At 40.8% G+C, this 12,352-nt stretch overlaps 1 protein-coding gene across 5 annotated transcripts in view; it reads right to left on the bottom strand.

Moving 5' to 3' along the window:
* Positions 1 to 12,352, bottom strand: part of CRYL1 (crystallin lambda 1) — a 59,710-nt gene that overhangs the window by 26,932 nt on the left and 20,426 nt on the right. For all 5 annotated transcript variants that reach the window (XM_065637987.1, XM_065638004.1, XM_065637995.1 and 2 more), the window contains 2 exons: positions 5,793 to 5,954; positions 1,486 to 1,680 (listed from right to left, as the gene is read on the bottom strand). In XM_065637987.1, coding sequence (XP_065494059.1) covers positions 1,486 to 1,680; positions 5,793 to 5,954 — 357 coding nt within the window. The remainder of the gene's footprint in view (positions 1 to 1,485; positions 1,681 to 5,792; positions 5,955 to 12,352) is intronic.

Genomic DNA, 12,352 nt, shown 5'->3' with positions numbered 1-12,352 from the left:
CATTATCAGACTTACAGGTCCACAGTTTCCCAATGATGCTTTGAACTCTCTTTTAAAAGAACGAAGGGGTAAGTGCTAACTTCCATTTCCGCAGTATTACACTAGTTAGTGTGTAAAAAAGAGCTCAAATCAGTGTTCCCTCTACTTCATATCTGAGTTTTGGGTTCTCAGATAAGTTCCATTTCTCCTTAACAGTCTGCCATCACTCATTTACTCTTTTCTCCTTCAAAAATCTTGTTCTTAGCATGACTTGTTCTACTTCTGTGCCAGAACCCTTCCTTTCAAGGAAAGATTACAGTGAGGATCTCCTTAACAGTGAACACGGCAGTTCAGCCAGCTTTTTCCCCCCCCCACCTTTGAACTTACCTTCCTTGTCCACATTTTCTACTAGCCATTTTTACATTTTTAGTCTCAATTTTTTTCCCCCCACCCATGTTATTACAGTTTCAAAAATAATTCAGAGGTTACTATCCTTTCTATTTGGTGTCTTTCAATGTGACTACAGCTTTCTGAAGGTGTTTTTCTTATGTTCAGACTTTAACTTAAAAAGGTTTCTGTTATTAATGAATTATGTCCAGTAGAAGATCAGGTCCTTCCTAACAACATCGTTTTACTTATTATTATTCGCCATCTCCTTTATATTGTTGTATCGTGTTGCTAGCAGAAGCTAACTACAAGTAAGCAAAAAATTTGTTCAGCAACTGTTTAGCTACTGCATTGGAAAAAGAGTTGCTTTGTTTAGCATATGTTAATATTATCTTAGTTTTAAGATCTTCACCTACATTTGTGTGTGTGGTTGTTTTAAACAGCTTGAAAAATCAAAACTCTCTCTGTGACAAGGAGGTAAGCTCCACTCAAGCCCAAGAGAATCTCTTCTTAACAGAATAGCAGACTCATAATTCAGCTCTTCCTGATGAAAGATCAGGCTTTGCAACATAGAACATGTAACTGTGGGAAAAGCTGAAGGGGCACAAATAAATGATTGTCAGCTAGAAGTCTGAATGGGCAGGAGGAAGAGAAATCTGTCTTTACCTACAACTATCAAATAACTGTTGAACTTATGAGTACAACTCCTGAAAGGCCAAAGAGAAAACCATTTAAAATATTTTTTCGTAACCACTGTACGGTAGGCCAGTAACATTCAGAAAATAACAGGAAATGATGAGAACCTAAAAAAAGAAAAAGTGTTTTGAATTCTGTGCTTTTAGGATTGTTCTTTTGATTGTCCTGAAAATGACAGGATTTTCAAAAGAAAGCAGGATAAAGCACAGTTATAATGATCATACCACCTTTTTTTAAATCAGTCTTTGCTATTTAAAACTGACATCACTTCTGTTTTTAATTATGTTAATATATATTTCATATTCATAAGGACCAGTTTAACAAAGATTACACAAATTTATAGGAATTTCACTTGTCACATCTACAAAACTAGCAGCACGTGTGTAGAAACTGAAAAGAAACCAAAACAAAACAGATACATACACCCACAAGTCTCCAGGCTTCGCTTATCACTGCATACTGGAGCCGATTCAGAACAAATCCCTCAATTTCTCTGTTTAGTTTGACAGGAGATTGACCAATCTGCTTCATCAGGGCATATGTTCTCTCTGTAGTAGAAGGATCTGTTTCCGGATGAGGAACAATTTCAACCAACGGCACAAAGTAAGGTGGATTTACCTCAAGAAGAAACACAAAAGAAACATGTCAACTACCAACAGATTAACAGAACAAGTTAATATAAAGCATCTTTATAGCTTGCTACTAGTGTGGATATTTTCCAGTGACCACAGTAAACCTGATCTTCAGACCTTGAGAGACTTTACCAATCCAATAAAAGCTGGTGTATTAATTCAAATTACAAAATAATTAATTCTGCATTAAATACAACCTTGTTTAACCTCAAAAAAGTTCATGGAGCAACACTAGAGATCACAGCCCTCAAACAGTATTAGAAAACTTCATACTGACTTGAGTAACCAATGTTTTCTCAATACTCAGGCTGTTTGTTTTTGTAAGACATACAGCCACCACCTGTCTTTACAAATAAAGTGAAGCATTTCCTTTTAGACATTCAGGAACTTTATAACAAAATTATTGCTAAACACCACCTGTAAGATGCAACACTTAATAGATAGCTGCTACTGGCCCAAGCCTGTAAATATATGCTAAACACAGTAACAGATATCACATGAAACATACTTTGAAAAAGTTGCAGAACAGGTTACCTTCAAACGCTGTACCTACTTACAAAAATTACCTCTCCCTGACTCTTCCCAAGTATAAATTCTCATCAAGACATTTGTATAATTTATTTTTGAAGTAATAAACTTTTAAAGAACATCCTATAAACAGCTAAAAGTTCTTCAGGCCATAGTTTTACAGGCAGTAACACTGCCTGCACGCTCTTTCCAAAAGCAGCAGTTCTTCAGCCATATTCTTAAGGTGTTAAACTCTGCTCTCGCTCTAGTTTCCTGGCAATAGAAGAAGTTAACGTATCACAAATTAGCACCAGAAATAACACTGACATTTAAAGGATGGTAATTAAGTACCAATTCTTTCACCATCCTCCCTTATAGTCAACTGCTCTTAACTGTGCTCAGGTAAATGCCAGTACAGGATTTAGTCACAGCGATGTGCAAGCAGTCTTTCTGTATGTTTTTTCTTTTCAGTACTTATATGGTTCCTTTTACTATAGGGTCTAACCAACGCATAACCAGTGGTAGCTATGTCTGCTCTAGCTACTGATTTAACACACTTACTTCATCCCCTTTAAAGGGCCTTGTGTTCCAACATAACCTTTCCCACATCGGTCTCTTTGGCGGTGCCACGACCAACACTGAGATCAGTGTGATGGGCACCATCGCAGGTGTGCTGCCAGGCAAGTCAGCAAGACCCAAACCACTGCAAGCACCAAGAAGTTCTCTGAAGGCTTTTCTAACCCTTAAGCATATCACAGGTTCCGATCAGGAAGGGGCAAGCTGATTGTTAGGAGAGACTAGGGCTATTATAAATTTCTTCCAAGATTAGCGCTGATAGTCGTCTTATTGAAATATTCTATTTCGTGAACTTGGCATGGGAAGTGTATGGGTGTGTTCATAAGCACACTGAGGAGACTTAGAAAGACAATTTATTAGGGGTGAGACAAAAGATGTTGGTAAAAACTAAAGGTGGTAAAACGTGGGTGAAATTGGGGGTGGGGGAAGGTTTCTAAAAATAAGAAGGGGAATGCAAAGCCTTTCTTCAGGGAGCAGAAGAGCTTACCTTACTCAGCCAAACGCAATGAAAGCAAGGAAAGGATATGACAAAATAAACACAGAGAAAGAATTAAGCTACACAAAAGCTGCCAACAAACATCAAATTAATTTTAATGGACCATTAATAAAATTGGAACAAAAATTAGAAGACAGAAACAATTTCTAACAGAAGTAGTAGAGTTAAAAAAAAAATCTAACGGACACATTTTTAAGGTGATTTGATTACATGGTTTCCTGTAGAGCCAGTGACTTCACTCAGTGGTACAGTCTCCTCCAGCTCCATAATTCCAGCTGTGAGACCTCACAGGTCTATACAGTACATGAGAAGTGAACTGCTCTGCAGAAGATCTCCACCAATCCACTGACTGAGAGTGCTGCAGAGAGCAGCTGTACCTGCTGCAAGTATTGCATGCATGTCTATCACACAGCTGTGCTATAGGATTTATTTTTTCTAATTACTGAACCCATTGCTATATTAAACAAAGGGATGAGCTCCTTCTGCCCTTCAGGCATTTCATTTCATTTCTCTTCAACACAGTCAGCTATGCTAGAGGCTTTACAACTTCAGCTTTTAATTTTCCTGGTATATCAAATTCCACACTTCTTGTTTTCACAGTGTCTTCCAGAGCTGGTTGCTTCCCGCAGCCACCATTCCCTGTGTCCTATTGTCATGTTCAAGACATTAGTAAGGCCATGGTTAAAACAAAAAACACCAAAAGCCAACAGCTACAAAGCAAACGTGTGTTTCCTGATAAAACAGATGCAGAAAGGCCCCTGGAAGAGTACACTGGCCCACAGCTTTTCCAGTACACTCCCCTTTGAGTGAAGCTGAGATTACTAAGAAAATAATCTCAGTTGGATTGCAAAGTCTTTTCAGAACAATTAGACATTTTAAGGCATTCCACTGTATTTACTTTGGAAAACACATACATCCTTACAACAGCAACCTAGAAAGTGTTTACGCAGGGACCACCTACCTTTCCAGATCTGATAAAACCTGGTTTCAGAAGTGGCTCCTATAAAGACTGCAGCTCAGACTAAACAAGTCAACTGGTACAGAACAACTTGGAAAAACAGTAAGAAAGGCTAATGCAAAATCAAATTCTCTGACAAACAGTCAGAGAATTAGCACAGAGAATTTGCAGAAGCCCAGGAATTGGTAAAAAACAAAACAAAACAAAAATCTTCGTTTCTTAATACAGAAGCTTAGAAGAGACATTCTCTCTTCTCTTGCACTACAGAAAGTTACAGCCCTGGAAATATGAGGTAAGGAACTACTGAATTTTAGACTGGGGAAAGGCTATACCTCGGCACAGATAAATACTTTTTAATTTAAAAAAAAAAAAAGTCGAACTTTGAAGAGATGAAAATTAATTATACAGAAAGAAATCAATCCTTTTGTTCCTTTTGCTCCCCAGCCAACCCACGGCAAATAATGGTGGCGGACAGGGGGCTAGAAAGGGGCTGACCAAACACTTTGACACTGCAGCATTAGGCTACAGGTACTTGTAGAGAAATTACAGTAAAGTAGTGCTGAACTTTGTGTTCACACTGCCACTCTTGAGCATGCCCAGGGAACTGACACTTACTTTACACCCTGAGGGGTGCCCTGGAGAGACACCATGTAGTTACCGAATTGCAGATAGCAGACCACTACCTTTCTCCAGATATGCAAACCTTAACGACATTCCTCTTAACTGATCTGTTGAACACCAGACTAAGATTAGGCTAACAAATTCATTAGTGGCTGAGTAGCGGAAAACAGAAGCATCAGGAATCCCAGTGATCAAGACAAAATGCTCTTCCATGCTGAGGAGAGATGTGATAAACTGCTGTCTGGCAGCCCCACACAGACATCTAGAGAGGTTCACAGGTGCCCTTCAGCATTTGGAGATTTTGCTGCCAGCTCTAGTCAAGCCATTTCTGCATCACTGTCCTGTCCCAGCTGGCCACAAAGCATGCAAATTCAGCTCCAAGTACCATTTGTTCCATTTCATCCACCTGCTTTTCCTCTTCAGGTGTACTGCTTCTGCATCAGAAGTCTGAAGAAACCAGAGTCAAAACCTTCCACTTTTCACCAACATAACTGACAAGCACAGACAGCTCACTGTTTGGATCTTTACTGTTACCCAACAGCAGCTGAAAAGAGGTGCTAGAAAAGACTAACAATGCCACAAGAAGAAAGTAGGCAATTTTATAGGTTTGTCTTCAGAACACAGAATTCCTACGTTTTGAGAGCCAGTAGTTTGAGTAACACACAACAACATGAGCACTACAGTTTACACAGAGCATATCTTGAGTCAACAGTATAAACCATGTATACAACTGCTCAATTTAGTAGATGTTGCTGCTCAATGACCAAATGAGCTTTTTCTGAAAAGTCAGGCCCCTGTACCCTAATAATGGCACGCAAGCATTCCAAATATCGTTCTGTATCTCTCAGTCTGCAGGGAAGCATTTGGGATGCAGTTTAAACACCTGAACTACTACTACTGCTACTACTACAACAAAAACAAAATATGCCATCATACTTACAGGATGTGACACAATACACTGCTTAACGTGCTTAAGGCCAGTGAACAATTTACTGGGTAAGAGACAAGAGGTCGAGCTGCTCAAGATAACATTGTCATCAGCAATAAGATCTAATTGACCAAAAATCTTCCTTTTCAGTTCCAAGTTCTCCGGGGTACATTCCTGGAACAAAACCAAAAGTTAGTATTAGAGGTCTTCTAGTTCAATAGTATTTATCCGTATATTTTAGACTTAATTGGTCCACCTTGACACCTAGGAACTCAACACAAACCATCTATTTTAATCAGCCTAGGTACACCAGTGAGCTGTAACTCAAAAATATTTTTCCATATATAAAGAAATGGAAAGCCCAAGAGTTTCTCTATAGCAGAAGATGGACCACCACACACCACATGAGATTTAACACAAAACAAATGATTCTGCTTTGCCTAAAATATAAACTTTTACTTACACACAGAGATAATACAGTATGGAGGAATAAGGCCTGGGCTCAATTTTTTAAACAGAATCTCACATGATAGAAGTCAGTATTCTCTCTCAGACAAGATGGAAACGAATAGGTGTATCACAAAAGACAACAAATTTAGAATCTCCAGAATTATGATAAGGTATAGTTCTGCAGCCTGCACCAAAACAGCTCTCAGTGCCCCTCACACTTAAAACGTCTAAATATCTCTATTCGAACTCGGAGAAATATTTCTGAAGTAGAATGCACACTATCAGAACCTCTCCCAAAGCTATTGAGCATGTTCAGCTCTGCAATATTGCGTGAAACCTCACATGTATGAGCCAAGAGCCAAAACCTACAGTCACTAGAATTTCAAAATTTTCCCTAGGAGCTGCCTGAAGGAGAACATGCAGAAGTTCACCAGTCCCAGAGCAACGAGGACATAGAAGAATAACTACAGTGGATCCCACAATCAACAGGAAAGACTTAAGTCTATGAGAAGAACAGAGGAACTAAGGCAGCCTCTTTTCTGGGGGTTTTGAAAGGGTTTAAAAAAAAAAAAAAAATCCAAACAGGATCCCAAACTTGCAAAACCTCAACTTCCTCCTTAAAACACATAGAAAATACCTGTTCTTTTCCAATGCTAACCTTCTCCCACCTGTCAGCACTCCATTCTGTCATTTCTGTCATGCTGAACCGTACATTAGGGTAGGGAAAAGGGCTATACATTTAATATAATCTAAAATGTACATGTAATACCTGCAGCTTCAGACAGACTGTGGCAGGAATGCCCAGGGTCAGAGTTTTTAACCCAGTAAATGGGTTAAAAGTAATCCGAAGTCTTAAAAAATAAGCAAGTGGCATGGAACGGTACTAAAAGTTCCATGATGCAGAGGAGATAAACAGGGTCATTTAAGAACTTCAGATAGACCCCAAAGTAATAGACAGCCTTATCAAAACAAAATTATACTCTGCTTATAATTCCAGGACCCCTGCTTGTCGGTTAAGTCTAAATAGTTTCTTTTAGTAAAGCCAAAGATGAAGGGAACTCTGCAGATACTGTTCAAGCTAGTAAAAGAGTTGCTCTGAATAGGTTTATTGTGAACTTGAAACTCTAAGCCTCCTCTCACATCAGATGATAATCAAAAAGGCAAACTCAAATCTGCTGGAAACTCAAACCTGCCACTGTTACGTAAGGTTTCTGAATGGGCCATTTGCTTGAAGTTTCTCATATAGTGTCACAATTGTATTAAGGTTGTTGGACCACTGCAATAAAGTTTCTGTCCTCAACAAGCATACAATTATTTTCTCAGAGACACCAATTCCCTGAAGAACAGGGGGAAAATTAAGCTCTGAACAATCCATTAAACAGGAACCTCACTTGCTGTCAGTTACGGTGCCTGGAGAGGTCTGAACCTATTCTGTTTACCCTGAGAAAGAGAAGATCAAACAGTAAGCAGATAAGATATGGTTTTAAAGCTACCACACTCTCAAAGAATCTGTACAAAAAGGTTAGCATACACCTCTACGCATTTTAAGTGACACCATATATTTGTGTCCCCCTTTTGTAGAGATCACACTTCTCGTTTGCAGTGAACAGTACACCTTTATTCAAAGGCCTGAGCAACCTGAACAAGGTTGCTACTAATCTGACTTCAATTCAGACTTTATTAGACATCTTTTTTAACAGTCTGATCAGAACATGACAGTTGTTAATGTTTAAATCCCAACTCCTGGAGTAGTTGTGTTGAATTAAAGGCTTAAAAGTAATAGGCATTACACTATTCAAATACATGTTCAGAGAACACTTAACAGCTACTTGACCAGCCTATTAACTCTTAAAGAACTACACAAATGTAAGCATGTACTAGACTCTCAACCCAGCAGACAACACTGATACAAGGCGACTTAGGTCTAGTTGCCCGTAATTAAAAAGTTGCACTCATATGACAAAACATCTTGAATGCCAGTATATGGAAAACTAGGGACATTTATGTGTTTAAATCCAGCAGCTCTGTGTTTCGTACAGGCCTTTCCCACCACACTATCTGTGCTCCGACACACACCAATGCTCATCTAAGCATACAACTTCATTTACCTATATTTAAATGCTGGCATCTACACAGATTCTTCCTAACCATTCTCAGATATGCCAAGGTAGCAACTCACCTGTACCACCTTCTCGGAAAACACTCCCCAAAACACAATCTTGCAGAATATCTCCTCCTTACACTAGCAATGGGAATCACTGCCAAGGCCGTGGATTTATTAGCACTGGGAGGTGAAGGAAAAAGTGTGGCCTGAAGTAAAGCACTGCAACACTGTGGTATGGTCCTAAAGTAAGTGGTATTGTCCTATACAAGCACGGCAGTATACGATGAAAGCCAAAGATTTAAACTGGCATGGAGAGGGTCAAAGATCAGCACCCATTCAGCAACACACAATCCACTTTCTCTAGGGGCATCTGGAGATGCTGTCAGCTGGAGCAGCATTGAGCCCTCTCAATAACAGGTATGGAGTCTGATGGTAGTCACCAAGCATAAGGAATTGCTGAACAAAGTGGTTTGAAAGCCACAGTTGCACAATGATGAGTTCCCACCTCCTGACTAGATTCTAGCTGCTGCATATTCAAAACACGATCAAGAAAAAAGCACATCTCCAAATACCAGATAATTAACAAAAATATGTTTGGCAACAAAAGACTTCTTAGATGTAAACGATCTCTAGTTAGCCCAAAACAAGCCAGGCAACCTTGGTAACCAAGACTTTATTGTGAACCTCAACAACAGTTCGTTTCTTATAAGCCAAGGGTAAGGAAGCGGGATAAGGACAGCAGCTCATATAACTGAAAAGCAGATTGGAAATTTGTAAATAATGATGGGGCCACATTATCACCATTTGACACAATTATTAAAAGATATAAATAAACCAGAAAGGTATGGTCACATATGCTCACATCCTAGGGCTTCAGGGTAGGTGTGCACTGAAGTAAAATGCTTAACGTAGGGAAGGAGAAGGAATCGCATAACCTGTTCTTAAAATCCTCATGTGACCTCACTTTTGACAGACAGTTGTCTAGGTATGACTAATCCTGCCTTGGGGCAGAGCTTGGACTAAGTAACCTCTAATGGCCCTTCCAGCCCAGTTTTGAATAACTCTGGAGTTGGTAGGGCAGCAACGGTAAAGGTGAATCTTCTGATAAAGGTGAAATCTTCTCATTTGCTGTTCTGCTGAGGAGCAGCGGGCTGGGGAGGGGAACTCCTCCCTGTACAAGCTTAACTCCAATTCATAGGGTCTGAATTTGTTTAAATTTATATTCAAAATATAGTTATAAAAGTATCTTACAGCAAGCCTACAAGTGCCTGGCTTTTGGAACAGTGTTAAGTTCATATTCAGAAAAGTTTTAATTGAATTCGAAACTGTCAACTAAAGGACAGTAGATGAGTAAGCTTATTACAAAGAAGTTGTAAAAGCGTCAGTTAAAACACCAGTACTCTCAGGCTAATCTAATCTAAAATAAATTTAAAAAAATAGTTATAACTCACTTCAAATCTAAAGAAATCATAACTCCTCAGTTGTCTTGAGTTCATGAGCTCATACCAGTGTGAAAACTGATGCTTCTTAAATTACTACCTCTTGAGTGACATGAAAGACTGTCTACCACATGATACTGTACAAATAAATACCACTTTGGTGAGGTGAAATCCAGCATTTAGATGGAAACATTTTGTACTTTCCTACAGTTCAGACACATACCCTGTTAAGGAACTGAAGCAATAAAAATATTGAGTTACTGCCATTTCGTACTGTTCAGAATAAATGACTGAATTACAAGTGTCTGTTCAAACTCTGGTATAAAATACGAAATAGGATTTGAGGAAGGACTAGTTTTCAGAACTACATTTTCTAAAATTCAAACTTGCAGATTTGTGAGGGTATTGGGGAATTGAGTGGGCTTTTTTTGTTCGGTTTGGTTTAAAACACATAAAACAAATGAAGGCAAGTCTTGCTTCATCTAGTGTCAGTATCATGCCATGAAGAGACTAATATTTTTCCACGATATTCATGTGGCCTACAAAACTTTCAAAAGGACAAACAGATTAGCTGATCAGGCTGCTACAGAAGAGATGAATATCCTTTTTGTTCCCTTAGAGAAAGGCAAGAAGATCACAAACAGGTTGATTGACATCATAGAATCACAGAATCGTTTTGGTTGGAAACGACCTTTAAGATCATCAAGTCCCACCATTAACCTAACACTGCCAAGTCCACCTCTAATACATGTCCCCAAGAACCTCATCTATACATCTTTTAAACACCTCCAGGGATGGTGACTCCATCACTTCCCTGGGCAGCCTGTTCCAGTGCCTGACAACCCTCTTTGTGAAGAAATTTTATCCTAATATCCAATTTAAACCTCTCCTGGTGCAACTTGAGGCCATTTCCTCTCATCCTATCATTTGTTGCTTGGGAGAAGAGACCAAACCCCTCCATGCTACAACCTCCTTTCAGGTAGCTGTAGACAGCGATAAGGTCTCCCCTCAGCCTCCTTTTCTCCAGGCTAAACAGCCCCAGTTCCCTCAGCCACTCCTCATCAGACATGTGCTCCAGACCCCTCACCAGCTTCGTTGCCCTTCTCTGAACTCTCTCCAGCACCTCAATGCCTTTCCTGTGATGAGGGGCCCAAAACTGAACACAGGATTCGAGGTGCGGCCTCACCAGCACCGAGTACAGGGGGACGATCACTGCCCTGGTCCTGCTGGCCACACTATTCCTGATACAAGCCAGGATGCTGTTGGCCTTTTAGGCCACCTGGGCACACTGCTGGCTCACATTCAGCTGCTGTCAATCAACACCCCCAGATCCTTTTCCACCAGGCAGCTTTCGAGCCACTCTTCCCTGAGCCTGTAGCACTGCCTGGGGTTGTTGTGACCCAAGTGCAGGACCCGGCACTTGGTCTTGTTGAACCTCATACAACTGGCCTCAGCCCAACGATCCAGCTGGTCCAGATCCCTCTGTATGGCCTTCCTACCCTTCAGCAGATCAACACTCCCACCCAACTTGGTGTCATCTGCAAACTTCCTGAGGGTGCACTCAATCCTCTCCTCCAGATCACTGAGCAAGAGATTAAACAGAACTGGCCCCAATACTGAGCCCTGGGGAACGCCACTCATGACCAGCCACCAACTGGATATGACTCCATTCACCACAACTCTTTGGGCCCGGCCGTTCAGCCAGTTCTTTACCCAGTGAAGAGTACCCCTGTCCAAGCCACGAGCTGCCAGCTTCTCCAGGAGAATGCTGTGGGAAACAGCATCAAAGGCTTTACTAAAGTCCAAGTACACAACACCCACAGCCTTTCCGTCATCCACTAAACAGGTAACCTTGTCACAGAAGGAGATCAGGTTAGTCAAGCAGGACCTGCCTTTCATAAACTCATGGTGACTAGGCCCAATTGCCTGGTTGCCCTGTATGTGCTGCATGATGGCACTCAGGATGATCTGCTCCATAATTTGCCATGGCACTGAGGTCAGACTGACAGGTCTGCAGTTCCCCGCATCCTCCTTCCAGCCCTTGTAGATGGGCATCACATCTGCCAACCGCCAGTCGACTGGGACCTCCCCAGTCAGCCAGGACTGCTGGTAAATGATGGGTAGTGGCTTAGTGAGCACCTCTGCCAGCACCTCTGCCAGCCCTCTCAGTACCCCAAGGTAGATCCCATCGGGCCCCATAGATTTGAGCATGTCTAAGTGATGTAGGATCAGATATTCTCTGTTTTCTTCTGCTGTGATCCCATCTACCCTGAAAAACAGAGGAGGTGATCTGAGAAAGGCAATAGAAATATAATACAGCTCTAAAAAGGAGACCAGGGAGTACCAAAAGAGAACCTGAGGAGCAAGACTGACTGCTGGGCAGGCTGACAGTTATGGCAATTATGACCTCCTGTAATGGGGACCAAAACCATACTCAAGTCTGTAACAGTAGACAACATCAGCTGTTATATGCACAGGATAGATGGGGAGTGAATGTTAGAAAGTTTGGGAAGTCCATTCAACAGCAGCACCACAGCAGTGGCACTGTCAAACTGTTTACCCAAACACCATATTTCAGT

The sequence above is a fragment of the Caloenas nicobarica genome, chromosome 1 (assembly GCF_036013445.1).
Source record: "Caloenas nicobarica isolate bCalNic1 chromosome 1, bCalNic1.hap1, whole genome shotgun sequence".
In the NCBI taxonomy this organism is placed as follows: Eukaryota; Metazoa; Chordata; class Aves; order Columbiformes; family Columbidae; genus Caloenas; species Caloenas nicobarica.
This window is presented reverse-complemented; position numbering and strand designations above follow the sequence as displayed.